This window comes from Myxine glutinosa, chromosome 4 (assembly GCF_964187855.1).
Source record: "Myxine glutinosa chromosome 4, kmMyxGlut1.1, whole genome shotgun sequence".
In the NCBI taxonomy this organism is placed as follows: Eukaryota; Metazoa; Chordata; class Myxini; order Myxiniformes; family Myxinidae; genus Myxine; species Myxine glutinosa.
The window spans coordinates 96,171,976-96,191,025 of NC_136264.1; the positions used below are offsets into that span (position 1 = coordinate 96,171,976).

General features: G+C 47.6%; 1 protein-coding gene across 2 annotated transcripts in view; it reads right to left on the bottom strand.

Annotated features, from left to right (window-relative positions):
• The window catches only part of LOC137425928 (FERM domain-containing protein 4A-like), a 296,129-nt gene that overhangs the window by 19,718 nt on the left and 257,361 nt on the right, over positions 1 to 19,050 (bottom strand). For both annotated transcript variants that reach the window (XM_068114650.2, XM_078776193.1), the window contains exon 20: positions 15,915 to 16,340. In XM_068114650.2, coding sequence (XP_067970751.2) covers positions 15,915 to 16,340 — 426 coding nt within the window. The remainder of the gene's footprint in view (positions 1 to 15,914; positions 16,341 to 19,050) is intronic.

A 19,050-nucleotide genomic window follows, 5' to 3' on the forward strand; every position in this document is an offset into this window, starting at 1 on the left:
CCCACCTTAGCTGACCGTATCGAGGTTGAAGGGCCGAAACAGGATAATACTGAGGACCTCGACTGAGGACCCGGTCAGTGAGACACACTTGTGACCAGGTGTGTTTTGAAATTATTTATACAAATATGTATATATACTATATATATATATATATACAACAAAACAACAACAACAAAACATGTTGTTGTTGTATATATTATATATATATATATATATATTGTTACGGAACCCAACGTCGGCCTCTGTTCCCCTTAGAGGGGGGATTAATCCCCTCTTCTATAACTGACCGACGTGGTCCCTGACACTGCCCAGCTACCCCCGGAAAGGCAGGTGCACAGCCCCGTTTGTACCGCGGACAGATGTTAATTGCCGAGCGGTTTTTAGCAACCGCGGCACGAACTATTAACAATTACTAGACCCGATTCCTGAACGTTGGCCAAATCGTGCCACAGGTATTCAATGTGGAAACCTCAAAGACGAACGGATGTGAAGAAGAAGAAGGCAAAAGGTAGGAAATACGAATATGATTTTTTTGTATCTATTATGTACACAATTAAAGAAACCAAGGGAGAAGGAAGAATAAGAAAATAAAGACAGAAAGAGGGACGGACCAGAAGGACACAGTGCAACGCTAGCTTACCTATTAACAGTCTTACTTAAACCCCAGGACAACACAGAAGACGGACGAACAATCAGACTTACACGGGGGATGATGGCAGGAACGAATGGCGGGAAGGGTCCGGGTGGTATGATCGCGGCTCAAGTTGGGCAGCCGCCGGCTCTCCTCAACCGTCTCTCGTACGGCGACGTTGCTTCGAGGCTGCAACTGCCGTCACCGCTCAAAGCTGCCGTGGTCAAAAACTGCGGTGGTTTCAAAGCTCCGTTGGTTTAAGCTGCTGTGGTGTGCCGCATCTGACGTGGGGGCATTGCGTGACGGGTTCTCTCTCTCTCTCAAAGGGCTTCCGCGCGCGCTTTTATTGCCCCTGGGGCGATCAAGCCGCCGGCCTCCATGACACGCCCATCGGTGAGCTCGCCTCGGCCTTGATTGGTCGCGAGGGCTCACCGATCCCGCCCCTAGAGGAGGCGTTCGCAAGGCCACGCCTTGTTCCTGGCGCTGGGCTGACTCCTCCCACCTTCTGCTCCGAGATGACCTCGTGCATAATGGAGTCTTGCAGCGAAAAACCACAACCCCAAAGCAGCAGCGGAATGCAGAAAACCGACCAATGCAGTTGGCATGACAAAAGGGGATTGTGAAGGGAATCTACCTTGTTTGAATTCGGTGCAATGGAGTGTTAATTAATGGAAGACAAAGCCTTAATCTAATACACATAATAAGGAGATAACTACTGAACAAGGAGGAAATCTATGATTTGCTACGTGATTGTATATGGAATAACTACGGGCATGACCTTTGACCTTTATACACCAAATGGAGGAAGGAGGGTGATATTTTACAACAACAAAAAAAAAACACAATTCTCGTATCCACAACAATATATATATATATATATATATATATATATATATATATATATATATATATATATATATTGTGGATATGAGAATGGTGTTTTTTTTTGTTGCGTAAATTGTTGTAAAAATATCGCCCTCCTTGCTCCAGTTTTTTTTTTTTTTTTTTTTTTTTTTTTTTTTGTATACTGAATCGAGGCTCGTGAAAGAGCTAACATTTACTTCACAAACAAATCAACCAGACAAACAAAATATATAAAAAGCGGGAGCGGAAAACAAGAAGGGGAGAGAAGGTGAAGCACACAAACACAACATTTGAGAGCAGGGAGATGTGTGGAAGGGAGAGGGCTTGGGGGGAGGAGGCATGGGAAGGGGGGGGGGGGGGTGGAGGGAGAAGTATAAAACACAAGGACACCAATGACTTCCAGGACAGAAGTTGGTATTTCAAAAAAGTGGAATTGGGGTGAAATTAGCGGGGGTAGAAAAGATCAAGGTTTTGGATGGGGGAAGATAAGAGATGGTGGTGAACAGCTGTTTTAAAGACCTGGAGGGTGGAGTGGGATTGAAGAGAGTGAGGGAGTTTGTTCCAGAGGCGGGAGAAAAGAGGAATGAAGGAGTGAAGGTGAGCAGAGAGTCTTGATTTTGGCAGTTTGACCATAAGAGGGTTGCAGGCAGATCTTGTGCGACCTGTAGGAATATTTGCGGGACAGAGCCCAGAGAGAGCTGGGGGGGCAAGGCCAGAGAGGAGTCGGTAGAAGATGGAAAGACCACCAACCTGCCTGCGGTGAGTGAGTGAGAGGCCCTTGGAATTAGCTTCATCGCGGGAGATTCCAATGATTCTGAATGCTTTGGTTTCAACAGCGTGAAGACGAGCTAGGTGTGAGGCAGGAGCACCAGCCCAGAGGGGAGAGCAGTATTCCATTGAGCTGCGGATGAAAGCCTTGTATGTGGTGAGGAGCTCAGGTGTGCCAAGGAAGGACTTCGCACGACGGAGGATGCCCAGTCGGCGACTGGCTTTGGAGGCCAGATTTGAAATGTGGTTTTCCCAGGAAAGATCATGGCAGATAGTGAGACCCAAAAGCTTGAGTGACAGAACTTCTTGGAGAGGATTATTCAGAAAGTGGATGGGAGGGTTGTCCAGTCGGTCTTTTCGGAGAGACATCGTAAGAGTGTGAGATTTGTCAGGATTGAAAGACATGTTCCACTTGTTTGCCCAGTCTGTGATTTTGTCCAGGTCTGCAGAGAGTGAGGAGGCAGCAGACTGCCGATCTGAGGGATGAAGAATGGAGCGACAGAGAGTAGAGTCATCAGCAAAGAGATACAGAGGATTTTCAAGAGAGTCAGAGAGATCATTGATGAAGACCAGAAAAAGGACAGGGCCTAGAACACTGCCTTGTGGAACTCCAGCCTGAACAGGAAGAGGAGATGAGAGAAACCCATTCAGGGCCACACGTTGACTACGACTAGAGAGGAAGTCCGCCAGCCATGCGTGGAGATTTCCATGGATACCAAAAGAGGAGAGTTTGGTGAGCAGAGCGGGGTGCCAGACCGTATCAAAGGCACGTGATATGTCAAGGGAGACTGCTCTAATTTCCTGTTTGGCATTGAGGACCTCCATCCATTGTTGAGAAAGCAGAAGCAGCATGTCCAGAGTAGAGTGTCCAGGTCTGAAACCAAATTGATGATCAGAGATCAAGCCATTGGAGAAGAGGAAAGATTTCATATCTGAAGCAATGATGGATTCCATGACTTTGCTGATAATTGGGAGAAGGCTGATTGGTCTGTAGTTGCTGGGATCTGTTTTTGCACCTTTTTTGTGCAAAGCGGTGATGTTGGCAGATTTCCAAGCAGATGGAAGATGACCTTGAGCAAAAGAGAGGGTGAAGAGAACAGAGAGAGGGAGTGAAAGAGCGGAAGAACAGGATTTTAGGACCCGTGGGCTGATGCCGTCGGGTCCAGTTGCAGAATCAGAGTCGAGGGTTGACAGAAACTTTTCCACCTTGTCAGGAGGAAAGGACACGGAGTCCAGGAGCAGCAGGGTACGACTGGGTATGGTGGGTACAGAGAGGGATGGGTTTGGGACACAAGATTTAGAGGCAAACACAGAGTTGAGGCATTCAGCTTTTTCGCGTGCGGAGTCAGCCGTGTGGCCATTTGAGGTGAGGGAGGGGATGGAGGGGGAACAAACACCAGAAACAGATTTGACCAGATGCCACCAGGATTTGGAAGAGGGAGACAGATAAGAGAGTTCGGTCCTGAGAACGGAGAGATATTGTTTCCTGGCTCTCCTGAGCGTGGACACACACTTGTTTCGGGCTTTGTGAAAGGAAATGAGATTTCCTTCCGTTGGATTTGCTTTCCAGGAGACGAAAGCAAGTTGTTTCTGGGCAATAGCCTCGCCACAAGATTCCGTGTACCATGGACGGGAGGAAGGGTATGACAACAGAAGACGAGATGGGATAAATCTGTGCATGAGAGAGAGCAGTTTGCTTTGGAAGAATTCCCAGGAAGAATTTATGTCAGAGGCAGTAGAGATGGGAGACCAGTCCAGATGATTGATGGCTGCTTGAAGACCATGCCAGTTGGCCTGAGTGAAATGCCAGACTCGTCGACGCTGAGGAGGCTCTCTGAGAATGGTCAGAGAGATGTCCACTTTAACAAGCACATGATCAGAAGAACCGATTGGAGCAGAAGAAGAGCAGCAGACATTTTCAGGGAAGTTAGTCATAACCAAGTCCAGAAGAGAAGATGCTCCGTTGACTGAAATCCGGGTCGGGAAATTGACAGTTTGTGTCAGTCCCAGTGAGTCACAGAAGTCCTTTGCTGAAGAGCCATGGCTGGTGAGAGAGGTACCCACACCCAGCCAACTGGCATGGTGACAGTTGAAATCACCACATATGAGGAAGAGAGAGTTGGGATGGGTAGATAGAAGTTGGTCCATATTCTCAGACAGCGAGATGTAGATGGAGTCATCACTGTTTGGTGGACGGTACAACACACATATGAACAAAAGGTGGGAGCGAAGGGGAAGCCGTAGCCAAAGGTATTCCTGGGGGTGAGGTGGAGAGAGGGCAGTGCAGGGCGAGTGAGGAAGAGAGTTTTTTATAAAGATAGCAACCCCACCTCCAGGACGAGGCTCAGGTCTATCATACCGGAGTAGGGAGTAACCTGGGAGAGATACCAAGGAATCAGAGACATCGTGAAGGAGGAAAGTTTCTGTTAAGCAGATCACGTCTGGTTTGTCAGAAGCAACCTGTATGGAGAGATCAGACATGTTTGAGCGAAGGCCCCGGATGTTTGAGGTCCATACTGTTAAGGAAGAGGAAGGGGGAGCATCGGATACAGAACAGGGGGGGGGGAGCGGTAGGGTAAGATGTGGAAGAGGAGGAAGAGGTAGGGAGAGCTGTTGAAGGTGTGTCAGAGATTACAGAATAGCTCGGAGAAAGGGAAGGATGGGGCAGACAAAAGGTTTGATGGTGATTGGGAGAGGCGCAGTGAGGTGTTATTTGACGAGGGGGAAGAGCGAGGCAGAAGGTTGAGGGAGATGAAGGTGAAAGTTGGAAGGGGGAAGAAGCGGGGAGGACGCTTTGAGGGGGAGGGGTGAGAGGGGAGTCTAGGAGGGGAGGAGTGAGGGAGAGTCTCGGAGGGGAGGGGTGTGGGGGGAGATTTGAAAGGAATGGGTGATTGGGAAGATTTGGAGGGGAGGGGCAAGGGGGAAGATTTGAAAGAGATGGGTGATGGGGATGATTTGGAGGGGATGGGCAAGGGGGTAGATTTAGAGGGGAGGGGTGATGGGAAATGGGATTTTGGGGTGATGGGATTTTGGAAAATGTACGATTAATGGGAAACGAACATTTATTGCAAAACGAGTTTCTTGAGACATTCGAGTCAAAAATACGTTTGAGGACGCTGGAGGGAGGATGGAGTGCTGGAGAGTTTAGGGAATGAATGAAAGATGCACTATAAGAGATGGAATTTTTTTTTGGAATGAATGGATTTGGTGAGCAAGTCGAAAGCATCCTTTTATAGAAGAAGAAGAAAAAGGTGTTATAGAATATGACAGAATATAGGTCTTCAGGGTTCAGATGAGACATTTTTTAACAACGTGATCACAAACAGCGTGGTCGAAGAATGAACGAACGAACAACTAAGAACGAATAAACGAATAAAAACGGAAGGAAATGTTTTTGGGTTTTTTTTTGTTTTTTTTGAGATTTTAAAACAAGGAAGTATGGGATGAAAAGACCGTGAAAACAGAGATCGGAAAATTTTTTCAGCGTGATCGGAGAACCGCTGAGACAAAAACAAAGCCTAAAGCCAAGGTTGGACACAGTAGCCTAGTACTACACTTAGGCCTCAGAATACACGATGTGAAAGACCGACGATTCTGTACACAGGTACAAAAAACCAACGCCAAGAATACTATTAAAGACACCCCAATAGGTACATACAAGACCAGTTTCGACAAAAACACAATTGTGAAAAGTTACTTAACTTCGAAAGCGAGCGTGCATGGACAGCTTTGAAGAGACGAGACCTCCAATCTTGCGCATGCGCAGTCCAGGTTATGTATAAAGGTCAAAGTGCATCCCGTAATTAGTTCATAAGCACTCACGTTAGCCAATCATAGATTTCCCCCCTTGTTGACAGTTATTTCCTTATTCTGTGTATTAGGCTAAGGATTTGTCTTCCATTAATTTGACACTCCATTGCACTGCATTAAATAAAGTAGATCCCTCCGACATGGCATCCTCAAAGTGCCAGGTTTGCCAGGTTTGCTGCAATTGCCAACTGCATTTGGGTGGTTTTCTTCATTCGCCATTGCTGCCCTTTGGCTGGGGCTAGCTCGAATCGCCCCAAAACCACCATTGGCCACAAGGTAAGGTCGGGGAAGAAGGGCGTGTCTCCACCTCGTCATAGAGGGGAGGAGTGAACCAGCCCTTGCCGACCAACCCAGAACGAGGGGTTGGCTTTAGAGGGCGGAGAGAGAACGTTTGGGGGAGGTTCGCAAAAGGGTCAAGGGTGGGGCTTATATAACCCGAGGAAGACGCCCCCAGAAGAGTTGAGGACGGAGGAGATCAGATCACCGACAAGCAAAAAGAGAGTCCTGCGAGTTTGTGAGAGAGGGAGAGAGGACCCGTCAAGCCAGACCCCCCACCAGCAGCGTTGGCTCCACCAAGCAGCTCCGACCCGTTACCCCGCGCACACGACAGGATCAGTGGCATCGGCGGCCGTCGAGGTCCAGCCCGACGTCCCGTGCGGGATCAAGCTCCAGCCAGCTCCGTGCCTTCCTCCCCCTCCAGCCACCCACCTCCTCTTCCAGCCAATCCACTCTGCAATTCCCCGTGTGAGTCCGTCTTTGTTTGTTCTGTCCAGGGTATAAGTTAAGCCTGTTTAGATAAGCTAGCAATTTTCACTGTGTCTCCTTGATTTCTTCTGTAAATTATTTTATTATCCTTCCTTCTCCTTGGTTACTTTTGGTTGTAAATAGCAAATAAATTATATTCGTATTCCCTACTTCTGTCTTCCTCTTCTTCACATCCGTGTCGCCTTTGTCTTTTCCCCATTGAATATCTGTGGCACGATTTGGCCCACATTTAAGGGATCGGGTCTAGTCATTGTAAAAACAGTTCGGGCCGCGGCGCCATCCGCTCGGCAAATTAACATCTTATCCGCGGTCCGTAACAATTGGTGTCAGGAGTGGGATTCGAACCTGGGACTAAATTTATTTAGCCCAAATTTTGGACACCAATTGTACTGTTGGCCGTAACAATTGGTGCCAGGGAGTGAGATATGGACCTGAAGCGCTGAGTGCGCTCAAATTACGAGTGGGCCAAAAAGTTAGTTTTATTTAACATCGTAAATTTGAAAATCGTGCCATGGCTGGTCAAGGTGATCGGATGCAGGTGGGGGAACTAGAAGAGGGGTTAGGGGTAACCCAGGACCAGAGGGAGGAAATGGAGGAGAACAATGAGGAGGTGGTTGAGGAGGTGTCAGGTGCACAAAATGGCGCCCTCGCGCACGTGGGTGTAGCGGCACCAAATTTAGCGGCGCCCGTGACCGTAGCAGCGCCGCAAATGGACTGGGGCCTATTCATGCTGCAAATGCGGGCCCTCATGGAAGAGAACAGGGGGCTGGGAGACCAAATTGGGGCAATGACGGACGAAGCGAGGGGTACTAGTGAGCAATTAAGAGATGGGTTAAACAATATGGGAAATAAATTTGAGGGTAAATTTGAGGGGATAGACAATAATTTAAAGGGGTTAGACAATAATTTAAAGGGGTTGGACAATAAATTTGAAGGGTTAGACAACGGGATAAAAGAGGTGAAGAATGGGTTAACGGGGTTGGAAAATAGAATGGCTGCCCAGGAGAACCAGATGGAAGGAATGAAGAATGGGTTAATGGGGTTGGAAAATACAATGGACGACAAATTGCGGGAAGTAGGGGAGCAATCCGCCCGGGAAATCAAACGGATGGGGAACCAGATAGAGGAGGTGAAAGTCGGGTTAGAAGGTAAATTGGATGCTCAGAGGGATGAATTAGAACACATGAGGGCGGCATCTACTAAAGAGATGGGAGAAATTAAGGAGGAAATAAGACGAGGTGTAAGCGAGCAGGTCTCGGGGGTACGCGAGGAGGGTAAAGCGAGGTGAGAAGCGTATGGAGAAAGAGGGGAGGAATAATATGGCAAAGTTACAAGGGGGCATAGAGGACCTGACGCAGGAGGTGGAACAGCTAACGGTGGGACAAAAAGAGTTAGTGGAGCAGGTACAAAAGAACACTGCGGTACTAGGAGGGTTAAAGGCGACACAAAAAGAACTAAAAAATGACTTGATAGCGACGAAGAGGGAATGTCAGATGGTACGTGAGGGACTGACAATGAGGTTGGACGAGGTGACTGAGGCAATGGAGAAAAAGGACCGGGAGGTGAGGACGCACATAGAAACGGTCAAGGTGGCGTTAGAGGACGAAATTGAGGAGACGCACCGGGAAATAAAAGAGGTGAAGCAAAAGTTAGAGGAAGTGGAAGAGGGGGTGAGTGCAATTAAGAAGAGACGGACGGAAACTAAAAAGGAGATAAGGGAGGAAGTGATGGAGTATGTGCAAGGTCTGTGTTCAAATCATGAATATGTGCTCACTAACCAAATAAAGAGTTTGCAGGTGGCGAAGGAGGTGCGGAGACGAGGTGCCAAGGTGAGTGGCGATATATTCGGAAATGTATATGATGTGAGGGGAGCTTCAATCGGCTTGGGGGTTGGTTTGGATCCGGGTGTTCATGAGAGGCCATTGGTGAAGTGTGCGACAGGTACGGAGTGCGAAAGAGGAGGTGTGCGAGAATGTCCGACCATGGGGTGTGTGAGAAAAAAGTGCGCGCCGAGGAGTGAGTGTGCTGTCGACAGTGAGTTGGTCGTAGCGCGTGTGCGAGGGAGCACATGGAAGCGCGTAGAGGGGAGTGTTACAGAGGATGTAACGAGAGAGTGCACACCTGTGGTGAGTGTTACGGAGGGTGTAACGGGAGAGTGTGTGCAAGAGGATGCGCGAGAAAGGTGTGTAACGGACGGGGGCATGAGGAAAGAGTGCGCTGGCGAGAGTAAGGGTGAGTGCACGACCGAGTGTGGAGGTGAGAGTAGTGAGAGTGACACGGAGCGTGAGTTGGTTGTGGCAGGTGAGAGAGGATGTACACCTGCAATGGAAGGATGCACACCTGGAATGGTAGAGCGCGTATGGGAATGCACGCTGGAGTTGGTAGTGGGGCACGTGGTTGGGTGTGCAAGTGAGAGCACACCTGTGGTTGTCACAGAAGAGGTGACCGAGGAGGGAGCGCGAAGAGGTGTGTTGGTGAGGTGTGCGAACGACGAGTGTGTGCAAAGGTGTGCGGTGGTCAGGTGTGTGACAAAGTCTGTAAGCGGCATGAGTGTACCTGGGTGTGTAAGGGAAGGTGCAATGACCAGGAGCATGGGAACGGCTGGATGTGTGAGCAAGGAACGGGCTGCGGGGTGTAAGCATGCGCATGGAGCATCGACGCTAACCGGGTTAGCGGTTAGAGCGACTTATAGCCGAATCGGGCCCTCGGTGCGTGCCGGGCAGCTAGGTGTGCTGCGGGGACCCGCGGCGGTTTCGAAAGAACCGCCGTGCGAGATCCACGCCGGGCCTCGCTCTGACCGGCCGCGTCCGTGCTCCGCTAGGCGGAGCGGGCGGCCCGGTAGAAAGGGTCGTCATGGCGACCCCTTTTTGTTGAGGCGTTCCGGCAGGTCGAGATCGGGCCATTGGACGGCTCCGTGCCGAGGTGGTGCGTGGGATCTCGGCCCGGGTAAACCTCCTTCCCTGCACCGAGTGCCGGACGGATCCAGCCGCCGGCACCAAACAACCCGCATTCATTGCTCGGCTGTGCGAAGCCGGGCTTTGGAAATGAATTGGCGCACCGAGAGGCTCAAGTGAGTAGACTGTGATGATGAGGATAGTGTTTTGGACCCGGAATTAGAAAAAAGCAAAATTTGATGATTGACAAAGGATTGGCAGAGTGATGATTGGCAGATGATTGGTAGTGATTGGCAAATTTTTAATTGGCTGGAATTTGGTGTGCAAAATTGGTAGTGAGAGATACCCGATGTGGTGGGATGGCGACTCTGCCATCTCTCACAAAGGGGGCAAAGCCGCAATAGATTTATGGGGTTTATGGCAGTGAAAACTAGCCCGGGAGGGTTAGGATATAGTGTGTAGGGACCTAGAGATTGACCTTAGGTAACGTTAAGGTTAGGTAGTGACAATAATACCTGTAGTGGGGACGCAGGTAGATTAGTGTGGATGATAATGACGTGGTATGTGCTTAGTTTAAAGGGAAGACGGGGAGCACTAAGTTAGCAGGGCAACAGGTAGTGCAGATGATGCCGTGTGTATGGTTAAAAGGTGAGATTGCACAGGTGTGCAACTGAACAGGTGTATGGAGCAGTGTTTGAGTGAGTGATAGTGATGTGAGTTGTGCTGACCAAATGGTCCAGGAAGGAAGGAGGGTGCAGGTGGCACCAGGAGTGATTGCACAGGTGTGCAACTACAGGTGAATGGAGAACAGGTGTATGGAATAAATGGTCTGGAGTATATGGAGTATTGGAATGGATGGTCGTGGAGTGAGTATGGTGGAAACTGTGGAGTGGAGTGGATGGTGCAAAGGTGTGAATGGGGGAAGGATGGACCCCCATCACGAATACCCGGGGAGGGTAGTGTGTTAGGTAGAGGGTACAGGTAAATTGTGGTTGGATATTGGCATCTGTGGTGCGGGTAGTTGCACAGGAGTGTAGTGGATGGGTGCATTAGTGTTGTGGAAATGGCTGGGCATGTAGCCTGTTAGTGTGTATAGTTGGTTGGGCACTCCACCACTGTGAGGATGTCGGCCAGGTGAGGCCGCAGGTGGGCTCTGGGAGCCGGTAGTTGTTGTGGATGGGGCCCGAGGATCCGGAGGACGGACACGGGTAGCCCAGTGCCAGAGGGCACCGAGGGGTGACAGAGCCAGGAGGGGCCTTCCCCAATTAGATAGGTTAGGGTGAGGAGCTAGGTAAGCTCGGGTGGCAACTACAGTGGTGGAGGTGTGCAGGTGGGTAGACCTGCTGGGAGAGCTACACGACTCAGCCCGGAAATTGTGCAAGGGCACCGGGAGATGAATCGGGGGAGTGAGACCCCAAATTGAGAAGCACCACAGTTTGGTCAATGGGAATTGGTTTTTAGAACCCATAGTGTAAGTTGGCCAATGGATTGGCAGGGAAAGACCCCGGGTAGTGTAAAGTGTGTTAATGTCATTTAGAAGATAGTTAGGATTAAGAATCTCCTCGCACCATCTGCATCCACTCACCTGAGGTGACAGGACTCCACACCATGCCATGTTTTTATTATTTTATTGTGCAAATGTTTTGGATTGTGAGATGCATCATGACGTGGGTGTGACATTGTGCTGTTGTTCCATCTCTTCCTCCTTATGAGGATTGATGATGAATTGGGTGATGGCAAATTTTGGTTAGAGGGATTGTGGAGACGAATTTGGTATCGGGGAAATATGGGGGAGACGTGACAGTAGTGACGAATTTGTAAATGTGTAGATTGTTGTAAATATGGGGTAAGGGCAAGGGTAGAGTAGGTGACAGGGGGGGTGACGTACGGTAGGGACGAGCTTTTCTCCGCTCCGTCTCCATACGCACCTTGCCTTGCATTGCCTGTATTGATGTGTACCCTTGAGACCTTACCCCTCGCTCATCTGTCTTTTCCCCCCTCGTCTCCCACATGAGGACTGTGCGCCACTGGGCACCGAGGGGAGCATGCGAGAGTCCGCCATTGGGCGCCCGAACTTCTCGCAACCACAGCTGTCTGCATCGATGCACCACCTTTGGACCACATGTCTGTGGCTGAGCACCACTTATGGACCCCATGGGTTGGGGCATGGCCCCTCTGCTGGAACCGGCCATGAAGGCCTGAGATCTTGCTGGCGGACCTTGGTCACAGGGCACCTATGCCCCACAGGTGAACCACACAATAGTCGGCCCTGTGGGCCATAAATAAATAAAGATGGACACGTTTGTGCACTTTTATTGCAAATAGGCCGCCAGCAAAGAAGATGACAACATCAGGAAAATAGCAATAGCCAGCAGAGGGAGCCGAAGAGCAAGACACCACCAAGGGTTTGTTGTTTTTATTTTTATTGAACTGTAGTGACTGTGCACCGATTGGTGCTTGAGGGTGTATTGGTGCGTGTTTGGGTGCTTTCATGGTGCATCGATGCAGGGCAGACTGTCTCCCCCCCCCCCCCCCAAAAGAACGATCACAGGTCCTGGGTTAGTATTGTAAATAAAAGCAGAGTCATTGTAAATAATGCGCCCCCACCGTAAATGTATAGTTTGAAGACAATTCCGCAATTCGGTTAGCTGTGGGCGTGAGTCTGTTAGGTAGGGTGCAATGGAGCAGCGGGACATATTTATTTATGTTTTAAAACTGTCACACTCAGGGTCAGGTTAAATGTAGAGGGAACTACACCTACGTGCCACACTAAAAGTCAAGGTAAGAGGCCCGGGACGTGTCTAAGAGGAGGAGGGTGCAGTGTTGTGGATATGAGAATGGTGTTTTTTTTGTTGTGTAAATTGTTGTAAAAATATCGCCCTCCTTGCTCCAGTTATGTATAAAGGTCAAAGTGCGTCCCGTAATTAGTTCATAAGCACTCACGTTAGCCAATCATAGACTTCCCCCCTTGTTGACAGTTATTTCCTTATTCTGTGTATTAGGCTAAGGATTTGTCTTCCATTAATTTGACACTCCATTGCACTGCATTAAATAAAGTAGATCCCTCCGACATGGCATCTTCAAAGTGCCAGGTTTGCTGCAATTGCCAACTGCATTTGGGCGGTTTTCTTCATTCGCCATTGCTGCCCTTTGGCTGGGGCTAGCTCGAATCGCCCCAAAACCACCATTGGCCACGAGGTAAGGTCGGGGAAGAAGGGCGTGTCTCCACCTCATCATAGAGGGGAGGAGTGAACCAGCCCTTGCCGACCAACCCAGAACGAGGGGTTGGCTTTAGAGGGCGGAGAGAGAACGTTTGGGGGAGGTTCGCAAAAGGGTCAAGGGTGGGGCTTATATAACCTGAGGAAGATGCCCCCAGAAGAGTTGAGGAGGGAGGAGATCAGATCACTGACAAGCAAAAAGAGAGTCCTGCGAGTTTGTGAGAGAGGGAGAAAGGACCCGTCACGCCAGACCCCCCACCAGCAGCGTTGGCTCCACCAAGCAGCTCCGACCCGTTACCCCGCGCACACGACAGGATCGGTGGCATCGGCGGCCGTCGAGGTCCAGCCCGACGTCCCGTGCGGGATCAAGCTCCAGCCAGCTCCGTGCCTTCCTCCCCCTCCAGCCACCCACCTCCTCTTCCAGCCAATCCACTCTGCAATTCCCCGTGTGAGTCCGTCTTTGTTTGTTCTGTCCAGGGTATAAGTTAAGCCTGTTTAGATAAGCTAGCAATTTTCACTGTGTCTCCTTGATTTCTTCTGTAAATTATTTTATTATCCTTCCTTCTCCTTGGTTACTTTTGGTTGTAAATAGCAAATAAATTATATTCGTATTCCCTACTTCTGTCTTCCTCTTCTTCACATCCGTGTCGCCTTTGTCTTTTCCCCATTGAATATCTGTGGCACGATTTGGCCCACGTTTAAGGGATCGGGTCTAGTCATTGTAAAAACAGTTCGGGCCGCGGCGCCATCCGCTCGGCAAATTAACATCTTATCCGCGGTCCGTAACAATATATATATATATATATATATATATATATCCAGAAACCCAAGACCAGGCTTCGCATTTGTACTGCACAGAGACATTATAATTGTGTTGGATTAAAGGACTCAAATTCCTGTGTCATGAAAGTTAAATGATGTCATTTTACTCATACAAAGACAATAAATAGCCCCGAGTGATGGTCATCTCTTGAGGCTGTAGTTCAGATCTCTGCTGATTTGGGAGGACCCCACTAGAAGCCCCTCTGATATGAAATCGAAAAATGTAAGACCGGGCAATCCTGTGGACCATTGGGTAAAAGGGCCGCATTGGGTTTCAGAGCAATCCACTGGTAAATAAGGGACAACTCGGGATCCGAAGTTTCAGGGCTTTCAGGGCTGAAGCCCTTCGTTTCAGGGCTTCAGTTTCACGCCCCCCACCCCTCCTAGGAGCCCCCATTATGTGAAAAGGGAAGATCGAAACATGAGTGGTTGTGCGGGCCATCGAGTAGAAGGGCTGTATCGGGTTTCAGAGCAATCGGTTGATAACAAGGGATGAGTAGGGATTCGAAGTTTGGGGTTCCCCCTATTCATGTGTCATATTTCATAACAATCAGCTGGGTAATAATGGAGGAATAGTAAAAATAGCAAAAAGTTAACGGACAGACGGATGACCGGACGGACGGATGGATGGACGGACAGACATCAAGATCTATTTTATAAGTTAATCTCTCCAAGAATCAAGATGAGTTGACCTAAAATGACAATAGTTCGTTCCATTTCCATCATTTGTCCCAAAAATGCAAGAAAAAAAGCATTTCCCCCACTTATTTGTGCTTGATATGCAAACCTTTGCATTGTCGAGCACATAAATGTTTGTGAGAAGTGTGCAATAAATAACGTAGAAAGTTTCAAACGTTAATGCCTGCTATTCATTTACATCTAAATTAATTTGCACTAAAATTTAAAAAATAAAAAAACCCCGAAAATGGTTGTCGATTCATAGCATCAATGTTTGTAATGACATTCCTGCCTTTACATCACAAACCTTTTTCAAGCAATTTATTTTTTCTTGCTACTTTTGATAAAACTTGACCTCTATATCCTTCACTCAAACAAAACTCCCTTTTATATTTTCAGCACACCTTACCGAACAGACAACCTCAGGGAATGCTCAATCCGTGACCAACGGACTTCCAAGTGTTACAGAAACGTTTACTTATACTGACCGCTTCCCTTTCTGTGCTCAGTCACCCCACACCTCAGATTTGTCCTGGATGTACATGGTCTGCCACTAACCCACTTCTGGTGAAATTCTCTAAATTCAAGCTAACTGCTCACCTCCACTCATTACATCCACAATCAAAGGTGGATGGAGATTCTGTTTTCACCCTTGTCTGCCTGTTTGTTTGGCTGTCTCCATGTGAGCAGGATATCTCAAAAAGTTATGCATGGATTTGGACGAAATTTGGTGGGTAGGTTGGGTGTGTGACAAAGACAAATTGATTAGATTTGGCAAAGAGCTGGATCCGGACTTGGATCCAAGAATTGTAAAAGGCATTCTTCACCATTGAGAGATGGGTCTAAAAAGCATATATAACATGATATCTCAAAATGTTATGGACGAATTAGGACAAAACCTAGTGGATGAGTTGGTTAGGTGACAAGAACAAGCAAAAATAGATTTTGGTTAAGGTCCGGATGCAGATCTGGCCCATCAGTGGGATTCAAAACATAAACTGTTCAGCCTAGCAGAGGTATGCGCTCTACCGGGTGCCGTTCTCATTTGCTGATGTTTTCTCTTGCATGTGAAACCAACTTCCTCTACTTGTTCAATCACATTTTGTCTGTTTACCTCCCCCTTTGGGTCACCCCCCAAGCATACTCATGATCTTTTATACCCTTATTGTCCCTCCACAAGCCCACCACTTCTTTTCCAGTTGTCTCTTCTACCCCTCTCTGCTCAGGTGCTGTCTCACACAGACTGCAAGAAATCTGTGTGCTCTTTGTTGACTCTATGTCTTTTTTTCTGAGAAACTACAATGTTGCTTAAACTAGTTGCAGAAATGTGCCCCAAGATATCTGTATAGAGGATTGCAGACTTAAATAAAACTTTAACATAGTGTATTCTGAAGAAAAGTATATCAAAGGTTGCCATAATGTAAAAATGGCTGACGCTGGAGTAAAGAATAATGCATAGCATACCCATGCTGCTGCAGTGGAGGTTGAGCTCGAGAACCGTCGTTCATCTCAAAGGTATCACAAGCCAGGTTTGGCATGCTTCCCACTGTAGTTGTCCTGCCGCCTGCTGAGCCTCCAGAAAGAAAAGCTGCTGCATTGCGTTCAATTCTACGGCGTACTTTGTCTCGCGAATGATCACATGCCAGAGTATGGTAGGTGGCTGGTACATTTGACCTCTGTGAACCTCTGTGTTCAAGGCTTGAGCCACTAGTATGAGAGGAGCCATCATCAAGATGGGAAGAGCTGCTACTTTCATGCGTATCCCATGAAGTGGCTATGGTCGGGGTTGGAGAAGAGCGGAGTGGCAATTGGCCTGGCAAATCGAGGCTGTTAGAGCGCTCCGCACTCCTCGACAAACTGCATCCATGAAGCAGACTCAATTCGGCACCCCTGAAGGAAAGGAAAATGTATACAAATTTAGAGGAAATGGATTGGCAAGAGAAAAAGTTGGGAAGAGAATGGAGGAAGGAGAAAACAAGTGCAGATACATTCAAAGTACACCGCCCCCATGCCAAATAAATAATTATCCTCCAGCCTGCCATTGCCGGGGTGCCTTCGGCTTCCGGCAAGACCGCAGTGCAGCTCACAAAGACTGTATTGGAAGGGAGAGGTGTACAATAACTGATTGATGAAATGCATAGTTAAATCAACAAAAAAATGATCATACAATATGTACTTAATCAATTGGCTAATAGCACACCTAAACCACCAGTGCTTCATCTGAAGCTATAACTTTTTGAAAATTAATTAAATAAGTCATTAATCGAAAAAATGAAATAATTAATTGATGAATCAATAAATAATTAATCGATTAATTGATTAATCAATAAATCAAAAATATCCTTTATAGCCACATCACTTGGTCACTGTCATGTCCAAATATCAGCTTCCGAGCTCAAAAGGTGCCTGAGATATTGCCCATATGAGAAAGAAAATAAATTATTGATTACTAATGAAAATAAATAAATAATTATCATAAAATAATTAAATAATTAATGAATTGGCTAATATAATACCTAAACAACCACCGTTTCATTCGAATCTGTAACTTTAAAAAAAAAAATTAATCAAGTCTTAAATTAAGTGAGACATAAAAGAAATTAAATTAAGAGCAATCTACGATCAAGTTTTCTCTTGCGGCCACATCCAGGGAGGTTGGCTACAGTGCCATGGGCCTTAAACTTCCTGATGACTGTGTACGGTGGATACAAGAACATCAAGGTCTCTGGAAATGGACTTGTAGCCTTGAGATTGTCCATGCTTGGCTACAATCTTGTGTCTGACCTCCTGAGACAATTCTCTGGTTTTCTTTCTTTTCTCCATGCTCATTGCAGTACACAGTAACACAAAACAGCAGAATGACTCCTTTTCTCTATTTAAACTGGTTGAATGAGTGATTTTTATATTTCAGGCACCTGCAACTCACCACAGGTGAGTTCAATTCCAAAGTAAAGGAGAACCACCTGCTTGAAATGTAATTATTTCTAACAACTTCTAAAAGGTACCAATAATATTGTCCGGGCCATTTTAGGATTTCTGTGTGGAATAAGCTAAGATTTAGTAATTCAACATCTTTTTTGTTTTGATCGACTGCAAACTAAAGAAATACATATGTGGATACCAAAATATATTTTTATTTCAACAATTTTCTGGAAGAAATGGTGAATTCTTTGAAAAAAGTACAAGGGTGCCAATATTTTTAGCCACGACTGTATGTATATATATATATATATATATATATATATATATATATATATATATATTTATAATTATATATATATATATATATATATATATTGTTGCGGATTCGGAGTACGGCACTCCCGTTACCAAGGGGGGGGGGGGGTGGGGGGGGGCGGGGGGTTAGTCCCCTTGTCCTTTAAGCTGGCCGTCTCCGTTCCTGGAAATTACACGCTCCTTTGCGGGGTTGAGATTGACCAGGGTGACTGGTCAACGGGTTCCCAGATACCTTTGCCAACCTCTCCGCAAAGCAGGGATATAATTCCCAGCTCGGACCCGGACAAGATGGAGTTTGCCGAGCGGTTAGCAGTCCGAAATCCGAGCCGTTAGGAATAAAACTAACGCGATCCTGAGCGTTGGCCAAATCGTGCCACAGGTATTCAATCAGGGAAAAGACTAAAGCGACCGGATGAGAGGAAAACCCAAAGAATAAGAAGGAACACAGAATTTATTATACAACACTGAAAGAGGAAACGAAAGGCAAGAATATACAAAAGAGGAAATAAAAGGACATAGGGAAACCTTATACACTCTTATATTATCACTCCTAGGACAGAACAAACACACTTACACGAAAGGGTGGTGGTGTTGGGAAGGAAGAGAAGGCAGGTGGTAGGAGGGCGTCGATGGTAGGCGGTGAGGTCCGGCTCCGACCTCGCGCTCTGGTCCATGCTCCGGGTGTTCACTCGTACCGTGGCAACGAGCGGCCGCAGTTTCGCGTGGCGTTTAACGTGAGTGGACAATTATATTGGGGGGAGGGGGGGGGGGAAGACTGGGATGTGGCATATGTAATAAATTGACCCTTAGCCTTCGGCCAGTTGTGCACCTCCAATGGTCCATGACAACGGCAAGCAGGGACTCCTTCACCACTCTCGGGTCTTCCGCGTCTGCCGTCCTGCCGTCTCATCTCCCGAAGTAGTCCCACGCGGCCGCTTATATTGGCCGATCGCGGTATTAAGCCGCTTGCCTTTTTGGATACGCCCATCGGTGAGCTGCCTCGGCACTGATTGGTCGTGAGGGCTCACCGGTCCGCCACTTGATAGTGCGTTGGTGGGCCACGCCTCATTCCTGGCGCTCCTCCCTTCTTCTCCAACTCTGCCATGTGGCTTATGGCGGCTTGCGGGATAGAAGACCACTCGCACTGATGTTGAAAGAAACTTTGGGGCCTACTCTTATTTAATTAATACAACGCAGATTCAACTATTGGAAACAGATCCTTAACTAGAACACATACTAATGAAATAACTAAAGAAGATCCTATGGTGTTCTACGTGTTGCTCGTGGCCTAACTAGGGTGCGACCTTTGACCTTACACAAAAATGGGAATATTTACAGGGGATTATTTATAAGGGATTATTAC